Source organism: Eulemur rufifrons, chromosome 19 (genome assembly GCF_041146395.1).
Source record: "Eulemur rufifrons isolate Redbay chromosome 19, OSU_ERuf_1, whole genome shotgun sequence".
Classification (NCBI taxonomy): domain Eukaryota; kingdom Metazoa; phylum Chordata; class Mammalia; order Primates; family Lemuridae; genus Eulemur; species Eulemur rufifrons.
This window is the reverse complement of record NC_091001.1, coordinates 49,028,751-49,056,339: the sequence shown is the minus strand read 5'-3', so window position 1 is coordinate 49,056,339 and position 27,589 is coordinate 49,028,751. Positions and strand designations below refer to the sequence as shown.

The 27,589-nt window shown below is 36.1% G+C and overlaps 1 protein-coding gene across 1 annotated transcript in view; it reads left to right on the top strand.

The window, feature by feature from the left end:
- Positions 1-27,589, top strand: part of DNAH6 (dynein axonemal heavy chain 6) — a 236,266-nt gene that overhangs the window by 71,519 nt on the left and 137,158 nt on the right. Inside the window, exons 18-28 of the mRNA XM_069494279.1 lie at positions 7,500-7,712; positions 8,424-8,516; positions 9,861-9,980; positions 11,595-11,775; positions 13,579-13,675; positions 15,831-16,050; positions 17,378-17,542; positions 17,627-17,740; positions 20,161-20,286; positions 20,372-20,527; positions 20,796-20,957. Of these exons, the coding sequence (XP_069350380.1) occupies positions 7,500-7,712; positions 8,424-8,516; positions 9,861-9,980; positions 11,595-11,775; positions 13,579-13,675; positions 15,831-16,050; positions 17,378-17,542; positions 17,627-17,740; positions 20,161-20,286; positions 20,372-20,527; positions 20,796-20,957 (1,647 nt within the window). The remainder of the gene's footprint in view (positions 1-7,499; positions 7,713-8,423; positions 8,517-9,860; positions 9,981-11,594; positions 11,776-13,578; positions 13,676-15,830; positions 16,051-17,377; positions 17,543-17,626; positions 17,741-20,160; positions 20,287-20,371; positions 20,528-20,795; positions 20,958-27,589) is intronic.

The window sequence follows — 27,589 nt, the reverse complement described above, 5'->3', positions numbered from 1 at the left end:
ATCTACAAAAAACTTGCTGGGATTTTTATTGGGATTGTGTTGAATCTATAGATAAAGTTAAGACTTGACATTCTAACAAGATCGGGTCTTTCAAACTATTAGTAATGTATCTCCATTCAGTTAGGTCTTCTTTTATTTCTTTTATCAGAGTTTTAAAGTTTTCAGTATACCAATCCTGCAGATATTTTGTTAGATATATAACTGTGTAGTTTATTTTTTGATATCATCTTAAATGATATTTTTTAAATTTCAAGTTGCAGCTATTCATCCCTGATCTATAGAAATACCATTGCCATTTGTATATGGACCTTATATCCTGTAACCTTAGTAAACTCTCTTTTTAATTTTAGAAGGTTTTTTGTACATTCTTTAGAACTTTTTGTATGTAATCATGGCATCCATGAATAGAGAGAGTTTTATTTCTTTCCTTATAATATAATGCCTTTTATTTCCTTTTCTTGCTTTATTGCACTGGCCAAGATTTCCTGTACAATATTAATATAATATTATAAAAGTGGTGAGAGAGGACATCCTTGCCCTGATCCTAAAATTAGGAGGAAAACATTTCATCTCTTTTTAAGTATATTAGCCATGGATTCTTTAAAGGTGCCATAATATAAGGAAGTTCTAGTCCTAGTTTGCTGAATTTTTTATCATGGATAGATGTTAAATATGAACAAATGATTTTCCTCATTTATGATCATATGATCTTTCTTCTTTAGTCCATTAATATGGTGAATTACATTGATCAATTTTCAAATGTTGAACCAGGCTTGAATTCCTGGGATGAACCCACTTGTATCATGATGTATTATTCTTTTTTACATTGCTGGATGCAATTTACTAATATTTGTTGAGGATTTTTTGTGCCTGTTTTCAAGAGGGACATTGGTCTATAGTTTTCTTGTAATGTCATTGTATGATTTTATGGTATTCAAAAGGGACATTGGTCTATGGACATACATAGTGTCATTGTATGTTTTATTATTAGGGTAATGTGGCCTCATAAAATGAGTAGGGAAGTGTTCTCTTCTCTTCTATTTTCTGGAAAATATTGTATAGAAATAGTATTATTTCTTCCTTAAATGTTTGGTAGAATAAAACAGTGAAATCATTTCAGCTTGAAGTTTTCTTTTTGGGAAGAAATTTTTAACTACAAATTGAATTTCTTTAATACGTATTGAATTCTAAGGTCATCTATTTCTCCTTTAGGCAGTTTTATAGTTTGTGACCTTCAAGAAAATGATCCACTTCATCTAAATTGTTGAATTCATTGGCATATAATTGGTCATAGAATTTCTTTATTGTCCTTTTAAAGTGGGATCAGTAGTGATGTCCCCTCTTTTCATTCCTGATATTGGTAATTTGTGCCTTTTCTCATTTTTCCTGGATTTGTCCAGCTAGAGGTTTATCCATTTGATCTTTTCAAAGAGCCAGCTTTTGGTTTGATTGATTTTCTTTATTGCTTTCCTGTTTTCCATTTCATTAATGTCTTCTCTGATCTGTATTATGTCCTTCCTTTTGATTGCTTTAATTTTAATTGTGTATTTCTTTAAAGTTCTTAAATGGAATCTTAGGTTGCTGATTTGAAGATTTTCTCCTTTCATAATATAAGAATTTATTGCTATTAATTTCTGTCTAATCACTGTTGAATCCCACAAATTTTTATATATTGGTTTTTTTTAATTCGTATTTAGTTCAAAATAAATTTTAATATCCCTTAATACTGCTTCTTTGACAAATGGTCTATTTAGGAGTGTGTTTTTTATTATTAAAATATTTGAGAATTTTACAGATACCTTTCTATTATTGATTGATTGAATTAAATTAAATTATATTATGTCCCCAAAACACACTTTTATGATTTCTGCCCTTTTAAATTTGTTTAGGTTTGTTTTATGACCCAGAATATGGTCTATTTTGGTGAACTTTTTTGTATGCATGTGAGAAGAATGTGTGTTCTGGTATCGTTCAGTGATCATTCCATAAATGTTATGATCATGTGGGTTGATGGTATTGTTCAGGGTATCTATATCTTTGCTGATTTTATGCTTATTTGTTCTATTTATGACTCAGAGGGGAGTGATGAAATCTCTAACTATAATTGTGGATTTACCTAATTCTCCTTTCAGTTCTATCAATTTTTGCCTCATTTATTTTTTAATAAACTTTAAATTTTAGAATAGTTTTAGATTTATAGAAAAGTTGTATTTAATAACAATGATACAAACAAGAATGGAAAAACAAACAACACATGTACTCACCATCAAATTGGTATTAACTGATCAACACTTAAGTGCACATATAGTGATAACATTCATCAGGTGTCAGGCAGATGGGACGGGAGAGAAGGGCATGGGTATATACACACCTAATGGGTGCGGTGTGCACCATCTGGGGAATGGACACGCTTGAAGCTCTGACTTGGGTGGAGCAACGGCAATATATGTAACATAAACATTTGTACCCCCATAAAATCCTGAAATAAAAAAAGTTTAAAAAAATAAAATAAAAAATAACAATGATACAGAGGGTTCCCATATACCCCACTCTCAGTTTTCCCTACTATGAACATATTACACTAGCATGATACATTTGTCACAAATAATGTGCCAATATCAATGTTGTTAGGTATGTGGACATTTAGTATTGTTATTTCTTCCTGGAGAACTGGCCCCTTCATCATTTATGAGTTGTCCCTCTCAACTCTGATAAAATTCCTTGTCTGCAAATCAAAACCACAATGAATACCACCTAACTCCAGTGAGAATAGATTTTATCCAAAAGTCCCAAAACAATAAATGCTGGCATGGATGTGGAGAGATAGGAACACTCTTACACTGCTGGTGGGACTGTAAATTAGTAAACGCCTGTGGAAAGTAATTTGGAGATATTGCAAAGAACTAAAAATAGAAATACCATTTGATCCAGCCATCCCCTTACTGGGCATCTACCCAAAGGAACAAAAGACATTCTATAATAAAGACATCTGCACTAGAATGTTTATGGCAGCACAATTCACAATCACAAAGATGTAGAATCAACCCAAGTTCCCATCAATACATGAGTGGGTTAATCAAATGTGGTGTATGTATACCATGGAGTTCTACTCAACCACAAAAAACAATAGTGAACTCTAGCACCTCTTATATTATTATCCTGGATAGAGATTGAGCCCATCCTCCAAAGTGAAGTATCACAAGAATGGAAAAAGAAGCACCACATGTAGTCGCCATCAAATTGGTACTAACTGATCATCACTAAGGTACTCACATGTAAGTAATATTCACTGGATGCTAGATGGGTGGGGGATGGTGAGGGTGGGTAAACTCACAACTAATGGGTGTGGAGCACACTCTGTGGGGGATGAGCATGCTCATAGTTCTGGCTCTGGTGAGGCAACAGCATTATATGTAAGCAAAATGTTTGTACCCCTATAATATTCTGAAATTTAAAAAAATAAATGAAAGAGTAAATGTGAAAAAAAATCTTTGTTCTAACATTTATATTGTCTGAAATTAACATAGCTAGTTTGTCTTTCTTTCAGTGTTTCATCTTCCTTCCATCTTTTTATCTATATTTTTTACATTTAAAGTGTATTTCTTAGCATAGAATTGTTTTCTGCTTTTGTATCCAATCTGACAATCTTAGTTTCTTAACAGACATATTTAGATCATTCACACTTAAAGTTACTGTTGACATGGTTGATTTAAATCTGCCATCTTGCTAGCTGCTTTGTATTTATTCCATTTGTTCTTTGTTTCTTTTTCTCTCTTTTTGTGTTTTCTCTTGATTTAATTACATGTTTTATGATTCCATTTATCTTCGCAATGAAATTATCATTCATATCTCTTTTTAAACAATTTTTAATGGTTATCCTAGACTTCAAATATAGATTTTCAATTAATCCAAATCAACCTTCAAATAACATTTTACTGCTTTTTATAAAGACCTTATTTAAAAAAACTTATAGTATACAACAGTACAACATACACTATATGTATACTTTTGATTCCTCCTACTTATCCTTTATGCTAATGTTGTCATGTATTTTACCTTTGCATATGTTATAAACACAACATATCATTACTTTTTTGTTTTAGATAGTTATCTTTTAGAGCAATAAAAATAGGAAAGAAGATGAATTTTACTTTATCTTTATTCCATTTCCAATGTTCTTCATTGCTAAGTTCCTGACAGATTCATACATATGCATTCTGCCTGAAAAACTTCCTTTAATATTTTTTATAGTGTAGGTATTCTAACAATGAATTCCCTCTGCTTTTATAATATTTTGAGAATATCTTTATCCTTTTCTTATTTCCAGGTATTATGGGGTTACAAATGTTTTTAGTTACATGGATCACTTTTGTAATGCTCAAGTCAAAGTTAAAAGTGTGCCCATTACCCTGATAGTGTTCATTGTACCCTTTAGGTAGGTTTTCACCCATCCCCTCTGTCCTCCTCCCCCCTGCTTGACTTCCTTTGAGATTTACTTCCTGCTATGCATATGTGTGCTCATCAGTTAGTTCCAATTTAATAATGAGTACATGTGGTGTTTGTTTTTTAGATACTTCACTTAGGATAATGGTCTTGAGTTCCATCCAAATTGTTGCAAAAGGCCTTAATTCATCCTTCTTTATGGCTGAGTATTATTCCATAGTATACATATAGCACATTTTGTTAATCCACTCATGTATTGATGGGCACTTGGGTTGAGTCCACATCTTTGCAATTATGAATTGTACTTCAATAAACATTGACATGCAGGTGTCTTTTTGATAAGATGACTTCTTTTCCTTTGGTTGAAGACCCAGTAGTGGGATTGCTGGATCAAATGGTAGGTCTACTTTTAGTTTCTTCAGGAATCTTCATACTGTTTTCCATAGAGATTAAAATGTCCATACTACCCAAAGTGATTTACAGATTCAATGCAATCCCCATCAAAATACCAACATCATATTTCACAGATGTAGAAAAAATAATTCTAAGCTTCATGTGGAACCAGAAAAGAGCCCAAATAGCCAAAGCAATCTTAAGCAAAAGGAACAAATCAGGAGGCATCACATTACCAGACTTCAAACTATACTACAAGGCTATAGTAACCAAAACAGCATGGTATTGGCACAAAAATAGAGACATAGGTAGGCCAATGAACAGATCAGATCAAAACCCAGATATAAAACCATCCACCTACAGCCAACTGATCTTTGATAAAACAGACAACAATATACACTGGGGAAAAGAATCCCTATTCAATAAATGGTGCTGGGAAAATTGGATAGTCACATGCAAAAGAATGAAACAGGATCCATACCCTTTATTTTTAAATAATATTTTCACTGGGTATATAATTCTGAGTTGACAGTTTCTGGTCTTTTCTTTCAGCTATTTAAAGATATCCTTTCATTATCTTCTTACTACATGGTTTCTGACAAGCAATCTGCTTTAGTTTTTATTCTTGTTCTTCTATAGATAACATGTTCTTTTTTGTCTTACTGCTCTCATGATTTTCTCTTTATCTTGATTTTTAGCAGTTTGTAATATGATATGCCTAGGCATGTGTTGTTATTTTCTGTTTATATTTATTCTGCTTGGGGTTCTCTGAGTTTCTTGGATATGTAATTTGTTGTTTGTTTTTAATTTTGAAAAATTTGCAGTGATTACTTCTTCAAGTATTTTGTCTGCTCTGTTTTCTCTCTCTCTCTTCTCTTTCCATGATTCCCATTACATGTATGTTTTGCCACTTGATACTATCCCATAGGCTTGGATGTTCTGTTTTGTTTTTATTTTCCTTTTCATTGTTTTATCTTTGTGTGTCAGTTTTTGGAATTTATACTCACTTAACTTTAAGTACACTCAAGTTATCTTTAATTCTTCAGCTATGTCAAGTCCATTAAAGCCCATCAAAGCCGTATCAAGAGAGATAAAGGGAATTTTTATCTCTGTTACTGACTTTTAGCATTTTTGTTTGATTTGTAATTATACTTTCTATCTCTCTGTTGACATTTCCCAACTGATTTTGCATGCTATCTACTTTTTCATTAGATCCTTTAACATATAAATCATAGCTATTTTAAATTCTTTATTTCCAATACCTGTGTCATTTCTGAGTCTGGTTCTGATTATTGTTTTATCTCTTAGATGTGTGGTTTTCTTCCTTTTTATATACCTCTTAATTTTTTTGTTGAAAGCCAGACATCTTACACAGTACAGTAAATAGTGAGGTATATAATTTTTATGCTTAGAGAGGAGCATGCCTGTCTTTCAACTTGGCTTTTTGTGTGACTTGTTGTGCTAACTCTAGTTAGGAATTGGGCTAGGTTTAAAGTTTGACGTTGCTATGTTTGCCTTCACTGCATCACAGGCTTCAAATTTTTCTAGTGATACCTTGTGCTTAGGGTTTCAGCTGGTTTACCAAAGGTTATTTTTTCAATTTCTGTTTCTCCTGATGTTGGGTCCTCCCTTTGTGTTGTGCCCAGTTAAGAATCTGTCTCTTTCAGCTTTTCCCTATCTATTCCATCATATTTTTATTCAGTACTTGTTAGCCTGGTGAGAGAGGTGGGGAGGAACATTCGCTTATGTTCTCATTAAGCTTCTGTCTTAGCAAGACATTGTATCTCTTGTCCTCAGAATTCTGGTCTTCATAGGTACTTCTGCACCTCCTCCAGCTGTAGTGCTGAGCCTAGCATGTATTTATGTCTCTCGCCCAGGGGTAGACCTTTTTTTCCATGTCCCATTTCTCCAGTTATACAGAGATACCTGCAATGAGTTATCACCAGTGCCTTAAGGTGACAGGATTTGTTGCTCTTTTCCCTGCACATCAAGGGTTTTGTTCCATGGGGAAAGTAGGGGAGATGGGTTGGTTAGAGTTACAACTGAAAAAAACATAAAAGTTAATCAATGAGAAAATGGACAAATAAACTGTGATGCAGTCATACAATCACAGTGAATGAAAAAGAAAATACAGGTACACTTACCAATCACCTGCATAAAAAAAAAAAGTTAAGAGTTACAATACTGGCTACTGTTTCCCTCCCCGAACCAGCACCACAAAGGAAGCTTTCTTGGGAGTCATTCCAATCTTCCCTGCCAACACTCCCAAATTTGGAGGCCCAGGGACTTTTCATCCTCATGCTACCCCACACTCAGTCTTTAGCAATTTGTTTTTAAAATTTAGCTGAATCTTCTTACTAGCTTATATGTCATTCCAGGGAATCTGCCCCAGGTGAGCATATTCTCAGTTACTGTTTCTCCCTGTGGAGAAACCTGTGGAAATCAGTCTTTCCCCAAATTCTGAGTTAATTTCACCCCACAAACTCAGTTTTCTGTTGAGTTCAATAAAATTCATTGATATGGAGATTTTCCAAATTTTTCTTTGTTGTAAGAGTGTAAGTTAGGCTCATTCCAGTTTCTACATTCACAGATTAAAACCAGAAGCCTTGGGTTGCATTTTTAAGATAAAAAGCATGGTGCCTCTGAGAGTGTTTGTTTTCCAGCTTCCAGTTATCGTTGACTTAAGGAACCCAACTTTAAAGCCTAGACATTGGGCAGCTATTGAACAAACAGTTGATGCCACCCTGGTGGATGTTGAAATTCCATTAACCTTGGAAAGGCTCTCCGAGTTGCATGTTTTTGACTTTGCACAAGAAATCCAAGACATATCTGGACAGGCTTCTGGAGAAGCTTCCTTAGAAACACTTCTTAAAAAGGTAAATCTGGAAAATATACACGCATATACATATTCTGAAAATTAGGGAATGTCAAGGTTTTCAGATTTGGCATAAAAATCATCAACTTTTTGTTATCTGGATGAATTTTTCAACATTGCAGCTTTCACTCTCACATTATCAATCATCCATTTGTTGTTTCCATATATTTATTCTTCATTATTGTTGCTATTGCCTCTATAAATCTGCTCTTTCTGCTTGGCCTATAGCCCAACAGGAACTTGATGGCAAAACATTTTGAAATGTGCATGCTTATATAAAGAACCCATACCAAGAAAGATAATTTAAAACAAAATACAATATCTTCCAAACTACCAGAGAAGTCTAACTGTGTTAAATGCTTCCAAAAGCACTGAGAAAACTTTCCTACTTGTGACACTACCTACTTACCCTAAAAATACATGTACACCTACCAAGTGCCTACATAAAAAGAAATTTTTTTCCCCTTAAAGCATAAAATGGAAGGGAATGCACAGTAAAGTGTCACAAGCTATTCATATGTATTAACATTAGTAAAATAAAATTAAGCAAATCAGTTTCATCTAACCAGGAAGAAGATTTTAAGAATTTTAAGAGCAATGAGGAAGAAAATGGGATAATTATGCACGTTTTACTTATTTCATTCCACATGCATTTGTTAAGTACCTAAACACAAATGAATTAAAATATCATAAGGCTTAAATTATTTCTAAGGTGGAGGATTCTTGGAAAACAACTGAATTTGTCACTCTGCCTCACCGTGACTCCAAAGATGTATTTATCCTGGGCGGCACAGACGACATACAGGTGGGTAACTGGGTTATTGAAAACTTATGGTAAAGGTCCTAGCCATACCTCATCCTAAATCTTCCTTAGGAGATTGCGATGAGGTAATGAAATATGAGAATCACTAAATAAGAAAAAATCTAATTGGGAAAGCAAGATATAAATATGAATAATTGACATGAGTGCTTGCACATGAAATATTTAGAAAAGCAAAGAGATCAGTTATGGCTGAAGTGGTCAGAAAATCCTTCCTAGACCAGCCACAACAAGCTAGAACTTAATGATTAGGCAGGATTTGATAGACAAAGAAGAGAATAAAGGGCATTTCAAACTATTTAAACAAGGCAAAAAAACATGAATGAGCATTTTATGTTTACAACACACTAAGAGGCTAAATTCACTTGAATTTATTGAAACAAGTAGATGGCATGTTCTATCAACCACAAATGATAAATCTAATCCATGAGTTTGGAATATTCTTAGTCACTTAAAACCTGAAAGCACATTTGTTTAGCAAAGGGAGCTGGGTCACATGGCTCAACTTAAAAGGCAAAGTCCTGGCAAAGTAGGGGGTTTGCCCCAACTTTTCTCAGGCCAGAATTGGAGATAAAATGGCCCTCCAAGGTGTGAGTTGGAAGAACAAGACCAGATATCAGTCTGAGCAGTGGGTGGGAGAGCAGACCCAAACAGAAGGCCAGTCAGTCTGAGGCCAAGTGATGTCAGGTGATGCAGCTTCAGCTCTCAAGAAGTTTATAATTCAAACAAACCATTAAATCCCTCAGATTAACAGACACATTTTTTAAACTTGCGCATTGTGTGTGGGATGCAGCTGCATAAGGGGCAGGAGTTGGGGAGGGAGGTGAAGGGAAAACTATCTGTAACCATTCAGAGCTTAACACTAATGAGTTCAATCTTCTCTTCCTTAAGATTATTGAGAGAAAGTGATAATGCATTGGACAAAAGACAGCTGATTTTTACAAGTGCAGGATATCTTAAGAAATGAAGTCCTGTCTAGGTGACCAAATTGTGTAAAGAAGATATACCAGTTACCTATTAAAAATAGTGAGGCAAGAGAGAAGACGAATGTTAAACTAAACAAACACTTGTGCCATTAATAATTACAGAACAGCAGAGATTTGGCAATCAGAAGTCCTTGGGTGACCTTTGAAAGAGGATGATAGTGGATTGTAAGCCACAATGATGAGAATAAGGAGGGGAAATTGATGAGTAGGAAACAGTAGGTGGGGCTAAGCTATTCATTCAAAGAGTTGGCCTTTAAATGGATGCTTGGGATTAAATATCTGAAATATTACTGAGAGCACAAATAAATGGCACTGCCTATATTTTCTTCCCCTTTCTTTAAAGGTCCTTCTTGATGATAGCACCATCAACATTGCAACAATTGCCTCATCACGTTATGTTGGTCCACTGAAAACTCGAGTGGATGACTGGCAAAAACAACTTGCTTTATTTAATCAAACACTGGTGAGTAACGGTAATTTCAAACCATGGACTTAGAGAATAAGAGAGTCACAGTGACCTTAGAAACAATCTGTTTCGTCATTTAAATATTATATGGCTTTAAAATGTAAGATTTAATTGCCAATATGTTATTATGTTTGGAATGTAAGGGAAATGCACATATATTGAGCTCTTCTGTATGGAATTAAACAGTTGAATGTTACTACCATCACCCTTGTATAGGCATACCTCAAAAATATTGCAAGTCTGGTTCCAGACCACCATACTACAGCAAATACTGCAATAAAGGGAGTTGCATAAATTTTTTGGTTTTCCAGTGCATATAAAAGTTATGTTTATACTATACTGTAGTCTATTAGGTGTGCAAAAATACAATGTCTGGAAAAAAAAAATGTGGAAGGGCCAAGATGGCAGACTAGAAGCAGTCTGCACAATGCCACTCTTGCAGAGAGGATCAAAAGTGGCAAATAGATATCCACCTTTGGATGGATTGAGTGCGAGCACAGGGAATCCACAGAGAGGAGGTGGGAGTGAAGTGAAGAAGAGAGGAGTGGATGACCTGCGTAGTAGGACCCAAAGTACATAGACAAGGCACCCACATGGGTGGAAGGGACAGAGGAGAGAATCCCAGGCTCCACAGTTCCCCTGCGGATACTGCAACCAGAGAGGTGGAAGGACCCCTCCACTGCAGCAGGCCTCTAGACTGATACAAAGACCTGTTTGGAGGCTGTGCAACTGCATTGCTCCAGAGAGAAGGCATGGCTGACCCTCATCCAGCCTTCTGGACTGATGGCTGAGCCCTGTGAACAGAGGGACTAAGATCAAAGTTAAAGGGTATGTTTTCATAAAGGATCGGTCCTTAAAAGAAGCCTGTGCTTGAATAGTGGGGACCCTCCAGAAAATTAATTGTATAGAAACTGTGAGACCTGAGATAAACCAGGAAGTGGTTGTGACATTAGAGCTTAGGCATAATTCCCAAATCTAGAGTGAGGAGTGAGAAACTCTTCCATGGATCTTGGGTCACACCTGCAATGGCAGGAGGCATAGAGAAAACGTGAGGTGTACAGACTTTAATTTCTGACCCTGCATTTCTGATTTCTTCTATTAAAAGTGATTGTCTCTAAAAGGAGAGACATTGCATGATTTTCTTCTTCACAGTACCACATGTTCTGTCACGAGCAGCTTTAAAAAAAAAAAAGGTGAGGGAAAAATGTAGACATAATTAAGACAAACAAAAACAACTTTTTAATTATAACCCTGTATATATATTTGGAAATAGTCACTAAACTTACCACCTCCCCAACCCTTCATATTTCTTTAAGGAAACATCTTGTTACCCCCTAGAATGTCTCCTGAGGGCATTTTAATCACGTTTCTCTGAATGCATTCTGGTTACCACATAGTAGACTCATTATAACTCTACTCGGGGAGTGGGATGAAGTCAGACAGAGGTGAATCTTAAAATCTTCAAGGAATCTAATTTCAAATGACCGGTGAGGAGCTATTAAACAGCCCTCAAGGAAAAAGATAGTAATTCCCCACATAATGATTTTTAATGTAATCGTATGTTTTTAATTTGGGAGTGAAAATTTGCTAATGTCCATATTTTTCTCCTAGGAAGAGTGGCTGAACTGCCAGAGAAACTGGCTCTACCTAGAAAGTATTTTTAATGCTCCAGATATTCAGAGGCAATTGCCTGCAGAGGCCAAGATGTTCCTGCAGGTGGATAAGTCATGGAAAGAAATTATGAGGAAGGTGAACCGACTGCCTAATGCTCTTCGAGCCGCTACTCAACCAGGTATGAAACAAAATTTTAAAAAACAAACAGACAGAAAGAATTTGCAATCATCTAAAATGTTTTTCATCCACAAAAATCTAATAACATGTAGTACATTCAACCTTTGATTCTATTATAGTCAGCATTGATGACTAGGAATATTTGCATTTGACACTTGATAAGCAAATGTGAATGGAACACTGTACTTTTATTATTGTTATCATCCCTCAGCTTAGTTTGTAGTTAGTAGTTTTGCAACACAAGAATCAACTTCTTTTTGCTGTTTTTATGACTTAGGGGTGTTGCAACAGGGTATCAGTGATGTTTTCATCTCACAGTTTTGACAATAAGACATATATTTGCATTCAGTTGACCTATTCTGTTAAAGCTCCCCCAGAGAGTTACAATCACAAAAATTTCCACACCTTATTTTTAATGCAGTCATTAAAACTAGTTAAAAACATGACCACCTATTGCAATTCTCTAGCCTCAAGGTTGAAATCTATTTAATAAGTTCTGTTTCTGTGGGTGTGGAATCAAAGTCTTTCTGGGTACACATACATGACTGTTGAACTTTCTGTTTGTATCAAAGCTTCCGCAAGCTTGCTTGTTGTTCAGCAAATGGCGGCACATGGAATATGAAGTCCCATTTGTCTATTTTCGTTCTTGTTGCATTTGCTTTTGGGGTCTTAGTCTTAAATTCTTTGCCTACACTGATGTCTGGAAAAGTTTTCTTTTAGAATTTTTATGGTTTCTGGTCTTCCATTTAAGTTTTTAATCCATCTTGAGTTAATTTTTGTGTATGTTGAGAGATAGGGATCCTGTTTCATTCTTCTGAATGTGGCTCTCCAGTATGCCCAGCATCATTTATTCAGTATCCCCAGGCAGCTTCCCTGCTAAGCAGAGGCAGCTTATTGGGCTATGCTCTTTGTGCAGACACTCTTACGTAAGACAGAAACAGAAAGGAAACCCTATAGGAAATGATAGAATTGAAAACTCTTTTGGGCTTTTAGAGGTTTTCCATATGCCTTTTCCAGTCAGCAATCACATCACGCCAGCCTCTGCCTCTGCCATCGTATCTGTTCCTCAGCCTCTGACCCTCCTGCCTCCCTCTTACATTGGGCTCAACAGACAATCCAGGATAATCTCTCACCTCAACTCAGTCACATCTGGAAAGTTTCTTTTCCATGTGTACTAACATATTCACAGGTTTGGGGGCTCAGGACATGGGTATCTCTAAGAGGCCAGTATTCTTTCTGCCTACCATAACCAATTAATTGTCATGTTCAAAATTTTTGCTGCAAAAATATTAATATTTTTGATTAATAAATGCTATCCCAGTCCCTACTAGACTTTGTTTGGAGGTTCAAAGAGAAGGAAACTGCTTGGCTTTGGTTTGGGTACTCCTGGCCTCCCAAAGTGGGAGATGCCAGCTAAAAATGTTTCAAATTAAGTATACTTGTTCACACATGATAAATGTTAAAGTTAATATTATTAGGGGAAAGTAGGGGATGGGTAAAAATCACACTTAATGGACACAATGCACACTATCTGGGGGATGGGCATGGTACAAAAGCAATTTATGTAACCAAATCATTTGTACCCCCATAATATTCTGAAATAATAAATAAATAAAATAATATTATTAAAAGTAATAGTTAAAATTCTTAGCCAATCCTCCAATTATTATTTATTAGATAATTACTTTGTCAGATAATACCAAAGCTTTTACAATGTTAATAGTATATTTTATTTCTATTTAAAATTATATTCTCTATTTATTTTAACACGATTTTACCAATTCATTTTTATTTCAATAAACAGGGCTTCTAGAGACTTTTCAAAACAATAATGCATTACTTGACCAAATTCAGAAGTGTCTAGAGGCATATTTAGAATCAAAAAGAGTTATCTTTCCAAGGTAAGTTTATAAAGCAACCTAAGATGTTTTTTAGAACCTAGGATTACTGGTCAATTTGAGGTTATGATTAAAACCCCAAAGTATCAGGGAATCAGAGAGGAAAACAAGAAAGATCTACAATAATGAAAATCCAGCTAGTATCTTGATTGGCCAGTGTAAGTCTCAAGGATAAATATAAAATATTTGGTTAAGTTTGAATGGGTAAGTACCCAAGGTGCTGAAAAGATTCTTGATCGCAGTATTGTTTTACTGTTTTACTGTTGAGTGAGTGTGCTTGTGCACGTGCACGTGTCCATGTGTCCACAGATGCGTGTGTGAAAGGTTGGAGAGAACTGTGTTGCCTGAGCAGTTTTCTATAGATTAATTGGTGGGGACACCTTTCAGGTCCCCAGGATGCCTAGGCTTCAGGAGAGTGATGCCACCCTTCTTCACGTATGTAGAGGGAACCCTTAGCACATCTCTCTACAAAAACATCTTCCTATCTCTAGCCTCTCCAGCTTTAACACTTTGGTACCCTCAAGTAAATGAGAGCCCTAGAAATAGTTACATTTTCATATCTGGTTATCTTACTTGGGCAAGGTTTGGTTAGAAACACAGAAGTCACTATAGGTGTTTAGAGCAAGTGTTTCATACAGGGAATTAGAGGTTTTCACAGGTGTTAGAGGCAGAAGAAGTGAAGAAATGAGGGCCACTTTGAGGAAATATGGAGGTGCGGGCAGAGATCTCAGGGAAGCACCACCAAAGTCTCAGTTCCCTGTAACAAGAAAGGGGCTGATTATCGGGAGAGCACCCGAAAACTGAGGGCAAAACCCTACCCCCTTCCTTCCACCCTTACTTAAATGGGAGAATAATGACTTCTGCTTGCCTTCCACCTTCTCAGTTACAGAAGAGTATCTCATGGGCAGAATCTAATCTGAGAGTTACCGGAAAGAGAGTCTAAGAAATGTCATTTTAGTTTCTGTGTGATATAGGAATATTGCTAAGTTGACAACTAACTATCAAGGGCATTTACTAAATGTTGGTTTGTACACTTAGTCCTTCAAAATGTAAGAGAGTTAGGGATGGGGACAGCAGTAGAAAGGACCCTTGATGATTGGGGAAAAATATTTGAAAACCATCGTCTTAAACCTAAATTGTTAATTGCTCTGACCTGCTGTAGAATGAACTGGGATAGTCAGTTGAGATAATAAATCAAATTCCTTTGGGGTGATTTGGAGAAGTTAAACATAATACAGAAACTATATTACATGAAGACTGGCATTTGGAAGAATATTTTTAGTTATCTAGAGCAGGGATGAGCAATTTTTTTATAAAAGGCCACACAGTAAATATTTGTAGCTTTGTAGGCCATCTAGTCCCTGTTACAGCTACTCGCTCAGCCATTATAGCACAAAAAGAGCCATAAACAGTATGTCTGCATGGCTGTGTGACAACACAATTGTATTTACAAAAATAGGTGGCAGACCAGATTTGGGCTATAGTTTGCCAACCTCTGATCTATAGCAAAATAGTATTTTTTAAGTTTACAATTTCCTTTAGGTAACTTGCTGATAAGATATTGAAATATATACAAAATCTTTTATTTCTAAGTAAGTATAGCCTCTTATAGTCGGAGGTGGTGCGTTAGCAAAATTGTATTCCATTCTGCCACTTTTCACAGTAGCACATGTTGCAGGGAATAGCTTGTACCTTTGGATTAATTGAACGGCCCAGTGTACATTCACAGAACCAAACAAGGTTCTCCTGCAACCACCCATTCATCTATTATCTGTTCAACAAACAATGTATTGAATACCAGGTATGTGTGAGGTATCAAGCTAGATTCTAGGGAAAACAAATAATATATCTTTACTCTCGGAGCCCAAAGCCAAGGAAGATAGATAGATAAATAAATCAGTATTATAACAAGAGCTAGAATTTTTACAATGTTTTTGAAAAATATCTTTTATGTCCTAGGCATTAATTCAAGGTGTTTGAGATGAATCATCACTAAATTTCACAGCAATGTCTTCCCCAGAAAACCAGGACCAGTATGATTGGAGGTCCAGGAAATCAGTGGATAGGGAAGAGATGTGGCTAAGGAATTTGTTTTTTATGTCTGTCTAAGGCTTTACTTCAATTTCCAGTTATGTTTTAAGGATGTTCTTTAATGCAGATTTTACTTCTTGTCAAATGATGAACTTCTGGAGATTCTGGCCCAGACACGAAATCCACAGGCTGTGCAGCCACATTTAAGGAAATGCTTCGACTCCATTTCAAGGCTCGAATTTGCTCTCATGCCTCCTGCTGAAGGAAAAATTCCTGGGTTTGATGCAGAGCCAGAAAAGGTGTATACTAATGATATTTTGGCGATGCTGTCACCAGAGGGAGAAAGGGTAAGGTTCTTTTTGTTTATAATTCTTAATTGAAAAATTTTGTTACTCTTGTAGGGGTGGAAGTAGAGGTCTATTTATTATCACTCTAAGCAGTTTCAAGGATAACCAAGATAAAATTCTTGCCCTCAAAGAGCTCAAAGTCAAGTAGAAAACTATTAACAAACAATTAAAAATTACCACAGTAAATGCAATAACAGAGACATGTGTTCTGTTCTTGGAAACAGAACAGAGAAAACTGGAACCATGTCTTACTCAACTCTCCATAAGAGACGCAGTGGTGATGGGTTAAAAGCTCTGGTTGTACTGCCAAGCCACCTGGGTTCAAGTCCCGCCCTGTAATCTCATCTATAAATTAGGGATTGGTAGTACTACCTGACTGAGGGAATGATGAGGATGTTCAGGAGTTACTATATGTAAATTAGAGCAGTATCCAGTAAGCACTATGTAAGTGTTAGTTATTGGTGGCAGCATCTCCAGGGCACCACACAGTGCCTGGCGTATGGGGAACCCCAAGAGACTGAATGCATTAGCAGACTGTGAGGAGCCATGTGACTTCACAGAGGAAGGCCATGCTCATGCTCTCTCTCTCTCTCTCTCTCTCTCACACACACACACACACACACACACAGTTAAGGGTGATGGAGAGGAGTATCTGCCATGTGGGCACGGAAGGGTGGAGCATTCCAGACAGAGGAACTGCAGGAAAATACCAAGGAATTGGATCCAGTAGAGCACAGTGGTGGATCTATGGGAGTAGCAGGAACACATAAACATTTTATTTGTCCTGAATTGATCCTCTCACAAAAGAATTTGCTCGTTACTGATGCAGAAGAAGAGGAAGGGGAAGACCAAGGACAGAATCTTGGGAAAACATGAAATTTGGAGAGAGTAGAATAAGAACTGCTGAAGGAAACCAAAACAAGCAGGACAGTCAAGCCACGGGAAGTTCAAAAAATAAATATGAGGAGTACTAAAAAGTGTCAATTGGACTTTTCAGTTGGGAGAACATGGGTAACCTTAATGAGAACAGGTTTAGAGAAGTGGTCAGGGGCAAAAATCAGATGGCAAGGAGTAGCAAAATGAAAATAAGTGAAGAAATTCATGTAGTGCACATTAGACTCCTCTTTGGGGGAGCATCAAGGGGGAGCTGTAAAATAAGGCAATAAGTTGGCGGGGATAGGTATATAGCAGAATATAGAAAGTTCTGATATTTGTGGCCAGGCTTCAGCGTTTACATAGCTCAGGGGTTCTATTATGGAAATACAGAAGATGTACAGCTTACAAGTCCCGCACGAGCCATTTTATCGTTGTTCTGATTACTTTCTAGGTTAGCTTAGGAAAAGGCCTCAAGGCTCGAGGCAATGTGGAAGAATGGCTTGGTAAAGTGGAGGAAGCCATGTTCACATCTCTGCGTCGCCTGTGCAAAGCCGCCATCGCTGACTATCAGGGGAAACCGAGGACAGAATGGGTGATTGCTGGTCACCCTTCTCAAGTAATTCACAGTTGTTAAATTCTCCTCTCAGAATCCTTTTTTGCTGAGATGCATTACACACTGAAGGAAGATGTTTTCTTGCAGGTTATCCTGACCATTTCCCAAATTATGTGGTGCCGGGATTTGACTGAATGTCTGGAAACAAACAATAGTAATCATGTAGAGGCCCTGGAGAATTTTGAAAAAGTAAATTTTGAGGTGAGAACTTTACCAGAGTTATGTTGAACATGTCGCTGTGCAGAATAGTCTCAGTGGTTTTTATTAGCATGGTTAATGCAAATGCACTTTATTTCAGAAATTCTAATGCTCTGAGACAAGTTCCAAAGCCTTGGGGTTCTTACTAAAACCATTTGCGTTCAACTTTTCTTATGGACACTACCTTGGTGTTTGTGTCGTATTTATATGAATACTTATAGAAACAGGAGAAAAAAACAATTCAAGAGGAAAACATCAGGGTTATAATAGTTTGCAACTTTTAAGGAGAAATTATATTTACTCGGTCCTGGATACCTTTCATGGAAGTTTATTCAACCGAGGAAAACCTACGGATTTGTGCCATTTCTATTTCTAGGCTCAAGATGTACTTTTCTGCTATTTTAAAGAACCACAGGCAGCTATCAAAAATAATACATAATTGAATAAATTTAAATACTATTCTACAAGAACTTTTTTGCTATAGCTGGGAAATGCTATTTTATAGCTAAGCTTAATCTAGCCTCTTAACAAATTTTTAAGTGCGCAATACAGTATTATTAACAATAGGCCCAATATTATATAGATCTCTAGAACCTATTCATCTTGTATAACTGAACCTTTATACCCATTAAACAGAAACTTCCCGTTTCCCCCTCTCCCCACCCCCAATGACTACCATTCACCTCTGTTTCTATGAGTTTGGTTAGTTTTAGATAACTTATATAAGTGGAATCATGCAATACTTATCCTTCTATGATTGGCTCATTTCAGTTAACTTAATGTCTCCAGGTTTATCCATGTTGACACATATGATAGGATTTCCTTTTTAAAAGCTGAGTAATATTCCATTTTACATAAATACCACATTGTCTTTATCCATTCATCCTTTGATGGACATTTAGTTTCCACATCTTGGCTATTGTGAATAATGCTGCAATGAACATAGGAATGCAGATAATCTCCTCTAGATCCTGATTTTAGTTATTTTGGATATATGCCCAGAGTGGGATTGCCAGGTCATATGTTACTACTATTTTTAATTTTTTGTGGAACCAGCATACTGTTTTCCATAATGGCTTCACCATTTTTACATTCCCACCAACAGTATACAAAGGTTCTCTTTTATCCACATCCTTGCCAACACTTGTTATCTTTTGGTATTTTTTAATAATAGTTATCCTATCAGGTGTAACTGACATCTCATTGTGGTTTTGATATGCATTTCCCTGATAATTAGTGTTGTTGAGCATCTTTTCATAAATACCTGTTAGCCATTTGTATGTCTTCTTTGGAGAATGTTATTCAAGTCCTTTGCCCAGTTTTAATTGAGTTAATTTGTTTTTTTTGCTATCAAGTTGTAGGAGAAGTTAGATTAAGGATTTAAACGTAAAACCTGAAACTATAAAACTCCTAAAAGAAAACATAGGGGAAACACTTCAAGACATTGGCCTTGGCATTGATTTCTTGGATACAACACCAAGAACACAAGCAAAAAAAAGACAAAAATAGACAAGTGGGGTTGCATCAAGCTAAAAAAGCTTCTGCACGTCAAAGGAAACAATCAACATAATGAGGACAACCTAGGGAATGGGGGAAAATATTTGCAAACTATATATCTGGTAAAGACCTAGACCTACTCTTTAACTCCAAATTCAATTCTACTTCCAAGAAATACTGCATTTTTAAAGATGCATCCTTAAAACAGAAAAAGGAGTGAACAACTTTCTTAAAATAAGAGAAAACATTCTCATTCACTTCTGGCGCCCCAGAAAAGAGAAATGATTGCCAAAGAAAATTCCATCAACTTCTATGTAGAGGTGGTCCCTGATCAGGGTTGGCCTAAGTGAAATTTTAGCACAGTGGTGCAAGACCCTCAGAGGCACTGCTCTTCTTTGAAAAAGATTTAACCATTTAGGTAAAAATTAGAAGCTAAATCCTTCCAAAAATGTTTTCATTTAATCAGTCATTGGCTTGGTTAAAACAATCAGGTTTTCTGACCATCAGTGGAAAAACTACCCCTGAAAATGAGGATTATCACCTTTATCCACATTTAATTTTCAGGGGACTGGTCTCCTCTAGAGACATCATCACACAGTGTTAAGAGCATGGGCTTTCCTTGAAGCAGATGTCCACTCACGTCTCATTTTTGCGTCTTTATGACTGTGTGACTGCCATCAAGTTACTTACATTCTCTGCCTTCAGTTCCCTCAAATGTAAAATGGGGGTAGAGGTAGCATATACTTCATAGAAGCTTTATGGGAATTAAATAAGTTAAAGTATCATCCTGTTTGGTCACAGAATTATAGATTCTTAAATCTAGATGATTTTAGCAATGTCTACTCCAAATTTAATAGTGAAAAAAATACAGTATATGTGCAAGCTGATGTTGCAAATTTCACCATAACAATTTTTTTAATTTGTAGAGACTAAATGCTCTGGCTGCACTAGTTCGGGGCAGTCTTCCTAAATTACACAGAAACATCATAACTGCATTGATTACTATTGATGTGCATGCAAGAGATATAGTCACCGAACTTGTTCAATCCAAGGTAAATGTTTCATTTAAGTAAAATCATATACTTCCTTCTGAAATTGGTGTATCTAATATATGCATCATTTATATCACTTGTGTAGGTAGAGACAGTTGACTCCTTTGACTGGCAGAGACAACTGCGCTATTATTGGGATATAGACCTGGATAACTGTGTGGCTAGAATGGCACTCTCTCAGTACACTTATGGCTATGAATATTTGGGTGCATGCCCAAGATTGGTTATTACTCCTCTCACGGTAAGTTCTTGATCACTTAGGTTAATATTGACGCAAGTGCTTTTTTTATCAGAAGTCTTGAGAAGTTTCATCTACCATTAACTCTTGAACAGATTTGCTGTGAAAGATTTGCATTATTTAATTATGTGCAGGGCCTTTGAGTATATTTCAATTGCTATAAAACCTTTCATGGAAAACAGTGACCCTCCTCCTGTAGAAAGGAATGACTTATAAATTTGTGGCTAGAGTTAGTTCCCTTCAATAATGACAATTTATTGATGTTTTTCAGGATCGCTGCTATCTTTGCCTCATGGGGGCTTTGCAGCTTGACCTGGGAGGAGCACCAGCTGGTCCTGCTGGCACTGGAAAAACAGAGACAACCAAAGATCTAGCAAAGGCTCTTGCCATCCAGTGTGTGGTCTTTAACTGTTCCGATGGCTTGGACTACAAGGTACAGTCTCTGTATCTGAATATTAACATTAAGTGTTTTATGTGTCTTCCTCTACTTGCAACATGACATAATGAAATAAGGAGAGAATGAGGTGATGGCAAGCAAGGGAAAAGAAGTGGGACAAAGAATGGTTAAAGACAGCAAGGGAGAAGAGTCAACATGTGGTGGCCTGGGTAGTCCAGGTAAGAATCAAGGCAGGAGATGATTTCTCAAATGATGAGGGGCAGGGAAATATAACAGGGAAACCTAGGAACAAGGAATAAGCTTACAGGAAGAAATGAGCATTTCAGAGAATTGTGTATTGAAAATGAAATATGTAGGAAGTGAGAATTCATGGTATGTTTTTTCAATACAGATGTTCTCAAACTTTTTGGTCATGGTACCCCTTAATACTCTTAAAAATTATTGAGACTTCCAAAGAACTTTTGTTCATATGTGTTACCTCTGTTTATATTTACCATGTTTTGTACTCACCATCAAATTGGTTTTACTGATCATCACCTAAGAGCACATTTAGGAATAACATTAATAGGGTGTCGGGCAGATGTGGGGGGGGAGGGGATAGGTGTATACATACATGATGAATGCAGTGTGCACCGTCTAGGGGATGGACATGCTTGAAGCTCTGACTCAGGGGCTGGGGGAAGGGCAATATATGTAACCTAAACTTTTGTGACTCTATAATATGCTGAAATTAAAAAAAATTTAAAAATTTAAAAAATTAAAAAAAAAGATATTTACCATGTTAGAAATTAAAAACAGGTATATTTTATATATTTGTTTGTTTAAAAATAAAAGTAAACCCATTATATGGTAACATAAACATATTTTTTATAAATTTAAAATCTCTAATGTTTAACATAATGGAAGACAGCCAGATTCTCATATTTGCTTCTATATTCAGTCTGTTAGCATATGTTATTTTGGTTGAAGTATTTGAAGAAAATCTAACATCATATAGATAAGTACTCTCAAAAGAGAGGAATATTTTCATAAAGTTTTTAGGTAATTGTTGATATTCTTCTTTGAAACACACTAAAATTTGACAAGTGGTAGCTTCTTAAAGGTTATTTGCTATGTAAAAAACCATAACCTTTTCATACTGCTTACTCTCTTGAAAGAATGAGAGTGAAAAGGCAAATAAACTTTTGTATTCTTACAAAAATTCTTTGACCTCGCAGACCCTCTGAAAGAAACTATTGAATCTGCAGGAATCCTTGTTGTTTTTTCAGTTCTTCTGGTCAGTGCTATTAAAACTTTAAACACATATATTTATTTCTGTATTTGTATATATTAACTTTGGACTCTATCTGCCAACTTGTTAAATAGATAAGGATTTTATTAGATACAACCTTCTGTGTCTAATAAAGTTGGATTTTCTCTACCAACTTCACATTTACCATGTCAAGGTTTATGAAATTTGCACACTATTCTATAACTATAATAGTCCTCGTTGCTTTGTCTGGGGGTTGAGTATAAAAAAGTAAACCTTTTATATAGCACTTAAGAATTACTGACAATGAAATTTAATGGAATAATTGTACCCACAGAGAAGGATCAATGCATACATCACAGAACTGCCATTCAAAGGAAAATATTCCAAGCATCAGAGTTAATGGATTGTTTTATTGTTTCTTTTTCACTTTGTTTACTTCTTCTAGAATAGTGTTTTTCTAACTATACATCACCTGAAGGTCTTAGTAAAATACATATTCTGATCTGTAGGACTGAGACAGGGCCTGATATTTTGCATTTTTAACATCCTCCAAGGTGGCACAAATTGATACTGGTCCACTTTGAGAAGCTAAGTTCTAGAGCAGTGGTTCTCAAAGTATGAACCCTGGACCAGCGTTAGCATCACCTGATAACTTGTTAGAAACATAGACTATCCAGTCACCCCAGACCTACTGAATCAGAAACTCTGTAGCTTGATTCCAGCAACCTGAGGCTTTTTAAAACAAATCTCTGGTTGAATCTGATGCACACTCAAGTCTAAGAACCACTCTTCTAGAGTATACTCAACTGCCACTGATCTTTGTATCTCAATTTTTCTTCTTTCTCATTTTTTTTATTTTCTTGGGACAATTCCTTGAGCAATTTCTTTTCCCATTCAAGTCTATAAATATCCAGGACTATCTTTATTTGGTCATCATATTTGATTGGTAATTTGAGAGAAGGTGGAATTATAGGTTCCAAATCATTTTCTCTCATGACTTTGAAGGCTTTACTTCATTGTCTTCTCGTATCAATTGTGTTAATGATGAGGCTTAATACATTTGGATAATAGCTTAATACATTTTGGAGGGTTAATAATATTTTACTTTCTCTCTCTGGAAGCTTATGGGATTTTCTCTTGATTCTTGGTATTGTGAAATTTTATGAGGATCTGTCTAGATGAGATAATTTTTGTCATTTTTTTTTTTTGCATTTTTGGGCTTTTTAATCAGAAAATATGTCTTTTTTTCAGCCTGGTGGAACTTTCTTTTATTGCTTCTTTGTTTATCATTATGTCTCTGTTCTGAATCTCCTACTTCTATTCTCCACTGCTCTTAAATATTCTCATATGTTATTTTGCTTGTTGCTAAAGTAATTTTTTATTTGTTTATATTGTTAAACACATAAACACTCTTATTTCATCTTTTAAGCAACAATTTAAAAAATGAACTTATTGAAAGGATACTGGGATAGTGGGATATCTCATGGAATCCACAGAAGAGTTGAACATGACTGAGACAGGGTAGGGACTACGACAGTACCAGGCACCTCCTTGGCATTGGGAGCTTTAAGGTCTTCTCTTTAGAACCTTGCCAAGAAAAGAGAGAGTTCATATTTCAAATTTTAGAACTGGGACTCTAGCTGGCAAACTGGGTTCAGGTGACCATCCCTAGACCCGTGGGCTATAGCCAGAAGCAGGGGTGGAGTCAAATTCATATGGGCGTACATGACTGTTGAGAGCTAGGTATGGTTGGCAATTTCCAGAGAAAGGAGAGTGGTGTCCTCTAAGAGTTTCTGGAGCATAACATTTCTGAACAAAAGAAGATTGTCTCCCCAGGGCTATTCTTTCTTGCCTTAAGTGTTCCTTCTAGTGTTGATGTTCTCCAAGACTCTGACCAGACCCCTTTCCCTATTTTCTCTACCTGCTCTTCCTCATTCCTGACAACCTCACAAGAAAGAGAGCAGTTCCTTGGTCAGAGGAACTGCCTTTCTTTAGACCTAGTTTCTACTCCCCTAGGAATTCTCTTGTCCCTCAGGATTTGTTTGTCTTTGAAACTCTTCCTTCCTACATAAAGCAAATAAAATCCTCAAACACTGGGTTGGTACTTTGTGTTTAGACACAGTGCAAGGCATATTATCTCACTTACCTGCCCAGCAATCGTCTGGGGAAGATATTGTCGTCATTGCATGGATGGGAGTGAAATTTGGAGCAGTGATTTGGGGTCACCACTAGTAAATGGCAGAGACAGAATTTGAACTCAATCTTTTGATTTAAGTCTAATTTTCTCTTTTTTAAAAAGTACATGTTAGGTGTAAATTAGGAAACAGAAAAAGTTATAAAGAATAAAATAATGAATATTTATTTAACCACCTCCCAGCTAAGCAATAAAATGTTACCAGCACATTTGAAGCCCCCTGTCTCTTTTCACCAGGGATAACTTCTATTCTAAGTTCAGGGGTTATCATTCATATGTATGTGTGTACCCCTAAATTTAAAATATAGTGTCATTCTGTGTGCTATATTCTACAATTTGATTTTTCCATTGAGCACATTGTCTATGAGATTCATCCAGGTTGGTACTATAGCTCTGTTTTATTCATTTTCACTGCTCTGTAGCCTTCTGTTCTGTGACTATGCCATGATTTATTCATCCATTCTCTTTCTGATAAGCATCTAGGTTGTTTCTCTTTTTTTTTTTTTTTTTTTTTTTTTTTTTTTTTTGTTGAGACAGAGTCTCACTTTGTTGCCCAGGCTAGAGTGAGTGCCGTGGCGTCAGCTTAGCTCACAGCAACCTCAGACTCCTCGGCTTAAGCGATCCTACTGCCTCAGCCTCCCGAGTAGCTGGGACTACAGGCATGCGCCACTATGCCCGGCTAATTTTTTCTATATAGATTTTTAGTTGTCCATATAATGTCTTTCCATTTTTAGTAGAGACGGGGTCTCGCTCAGGCTGGTCTCGAACTCCTGACCTTGAGCAATCCACCCGCCTCGGCCTCCCAGAGTGCTAGGATTACAGGCGTGAGCCACCGCGCCCGGCCAAGGTTGTTTCTAATATAGTATTCTGCTACTGCAAGCAATACAGCAATGAGCATCATTACATGTGTCTCCAGGTGCATGGATGCATGGTTTCTCTAGCCTGGGGTATAAGGGTGTGTCTCAGGTTACATATATGTCTTCATGTTCACTCAATAAGGACAAATCATTCTCCAGAGTAATTGTAATAATTTATACTCCCACCAGAACTGTCTGAGTTGCCTCCACTCCACATCCTTGCCCATGCTGTTGGCCTCTTTAATTGTTGCAATCAGAGGAGTAAAAAATAGTATTTTGTTGTATTCCCCTGGTTGCTAGTGAGGTTGAACATCTTTTCAAATGTTTATAATCATTAGTATTTTTTCTTCTGTGAAATACCTATTCACATCATTTGTCCATTTTCTCTTGGCTTGTTTATGATTTTTTTTATTGACTTGTAGTTTTTACTAATAGTTCTGTCCTCTGAAAAAGGACATTGATAGCCTAATAACAATGAGCACCTCTAGTACCCAGGTTGTAGCCTTAAATACCATTTCCTACTAAAAGTAACCAGAGCTGGTTCTAGGTCTGTGGCAGCAAATGCATAAAATGAGCCTGTAACATCTTGTCCTGCCTGAAACAATAAAAAAACACCAAAAATTATTGTGATCATATTAGTAACAATCAGAATCTTACTAAAAGGGACTTCCCTTGGCCAAAGATGAGACAATGTGAGAGTAATAATAATAATGACTGGAGCAGATCAAAACACATTGAATATTTTTTAATCCATGAATATAAAATTATTCACTTAAAAATATGAAACAAAACACTCTTTGTTCACTTTGGAAGTTTCTAGAACAACTTATTTGAAAAATTGATTAAGAAAAAAAAATTAAGCATTTACCCCACCTTTCCTATGGACTGTTTTTCAGAGTAATAACAGAATCAATGAGGAAAATTCTCCTTTATAGATGAGTCACAGTTAATAGATGCAGAAAAGATGATAATATTAGAAATTACTATTTTGCTATTTATTACATAAAAATGTAACAAATCTAGCAATGACCATCATTACTAAAACCACTATGTTAAAGATTAATTGAAAAGTGTATAATGATGAATCAGGCCAGTAATCCACTGATCAATCATAACTTCACTAAAAGTGGGATAACCAGGAAATATGTATCTCCTGTTATACTATATAAGCTATGAATTTTTCCATTATAAAAAAATTTAAACTTCAACCTAATGAATCCAGTTAGATTTAAATACCAGTTTTCAGAAAGGGCATGTATATGAGATAAGAAAATACATTACCACCACAAGAATACAATCAGTTAAATACAGAATGAGAGGAATTCTATAGGGAAAACAACCTATAGACCTTCAAAAATAAATTGCATTACAGGAGGAGGATGCAGGTAACTTTTATAGATCTAAAGAGATTTAAGAGACACGATAACCAAATGCAATGTTTGGACTTTGTTTATGTCTTTGTCCAAACAAGCCAACTGTAAAAGGACAATTTTGGTACCACTGAGGAAAATTGAACATGGACTGATATTAGATGATATTAAGAAATTATTGGGTTTTTGTTTGAGTATGTTAATCGTATTGCTTGGAACAACTTTTAGGTTCTTACATGTTACAGAATTTATGGTGAAATAATACAATGTCTGGGGTTTGCTTTAAAATATTCCAACAACAGAAAAATGTTCAGGAATATTTTAAAAACAGCAAAATATTGGTAATTGTTAAACTAGATGATGTGTACCTTCTTATCTCTTGTATGTGTTTGAAATTTTTCAAAGTAAAATCTTTTAAGAAGTATAAAGCCTCACAATGAAATGGTATAATTAGCTCCGAAAATTATTTCTAAGGGCAAAACAATTAGTCTCTAAAAATTGGAAAAAAAAAAAAAAAAGTAGGCCCTGGCTGCTAAGATGTGACCTGGCTCAAACAGGCTATTTCCTTCTCCATTTGAACACAATTTCACAGACCACCAACATCACGCTGTCTACACTGTGAAACAAGACAAAAAAAACACTCCATAATCATATCTGAGAACAGACACAAACAAGAACTCTGCCCAAACCACAAAAATGGCCTAACATTGCCCTCTCCCTGCTAATCTGAGTAACTGCTGCATCCTTACTGATAACGGCTTCTTCAGCCAGCTGCCCGTCAGCCTCCTAGAGAAGCACTATTATGACACCCATCATAGAATTGCCCCTGCTTTCTACCAGCACCTAATTCAGAGTGTTGTGGGTTCAATTGTGTCCCCCAAAAAGATTTTCAAGGCCTAATGCCTCATGCCTGTGAATGTACCTGATTTGGAAACAGAGTCTTTACAGATGTAGTCTAGTTAATATGAGGCCATACTAGAATTGGATGGGCCCTA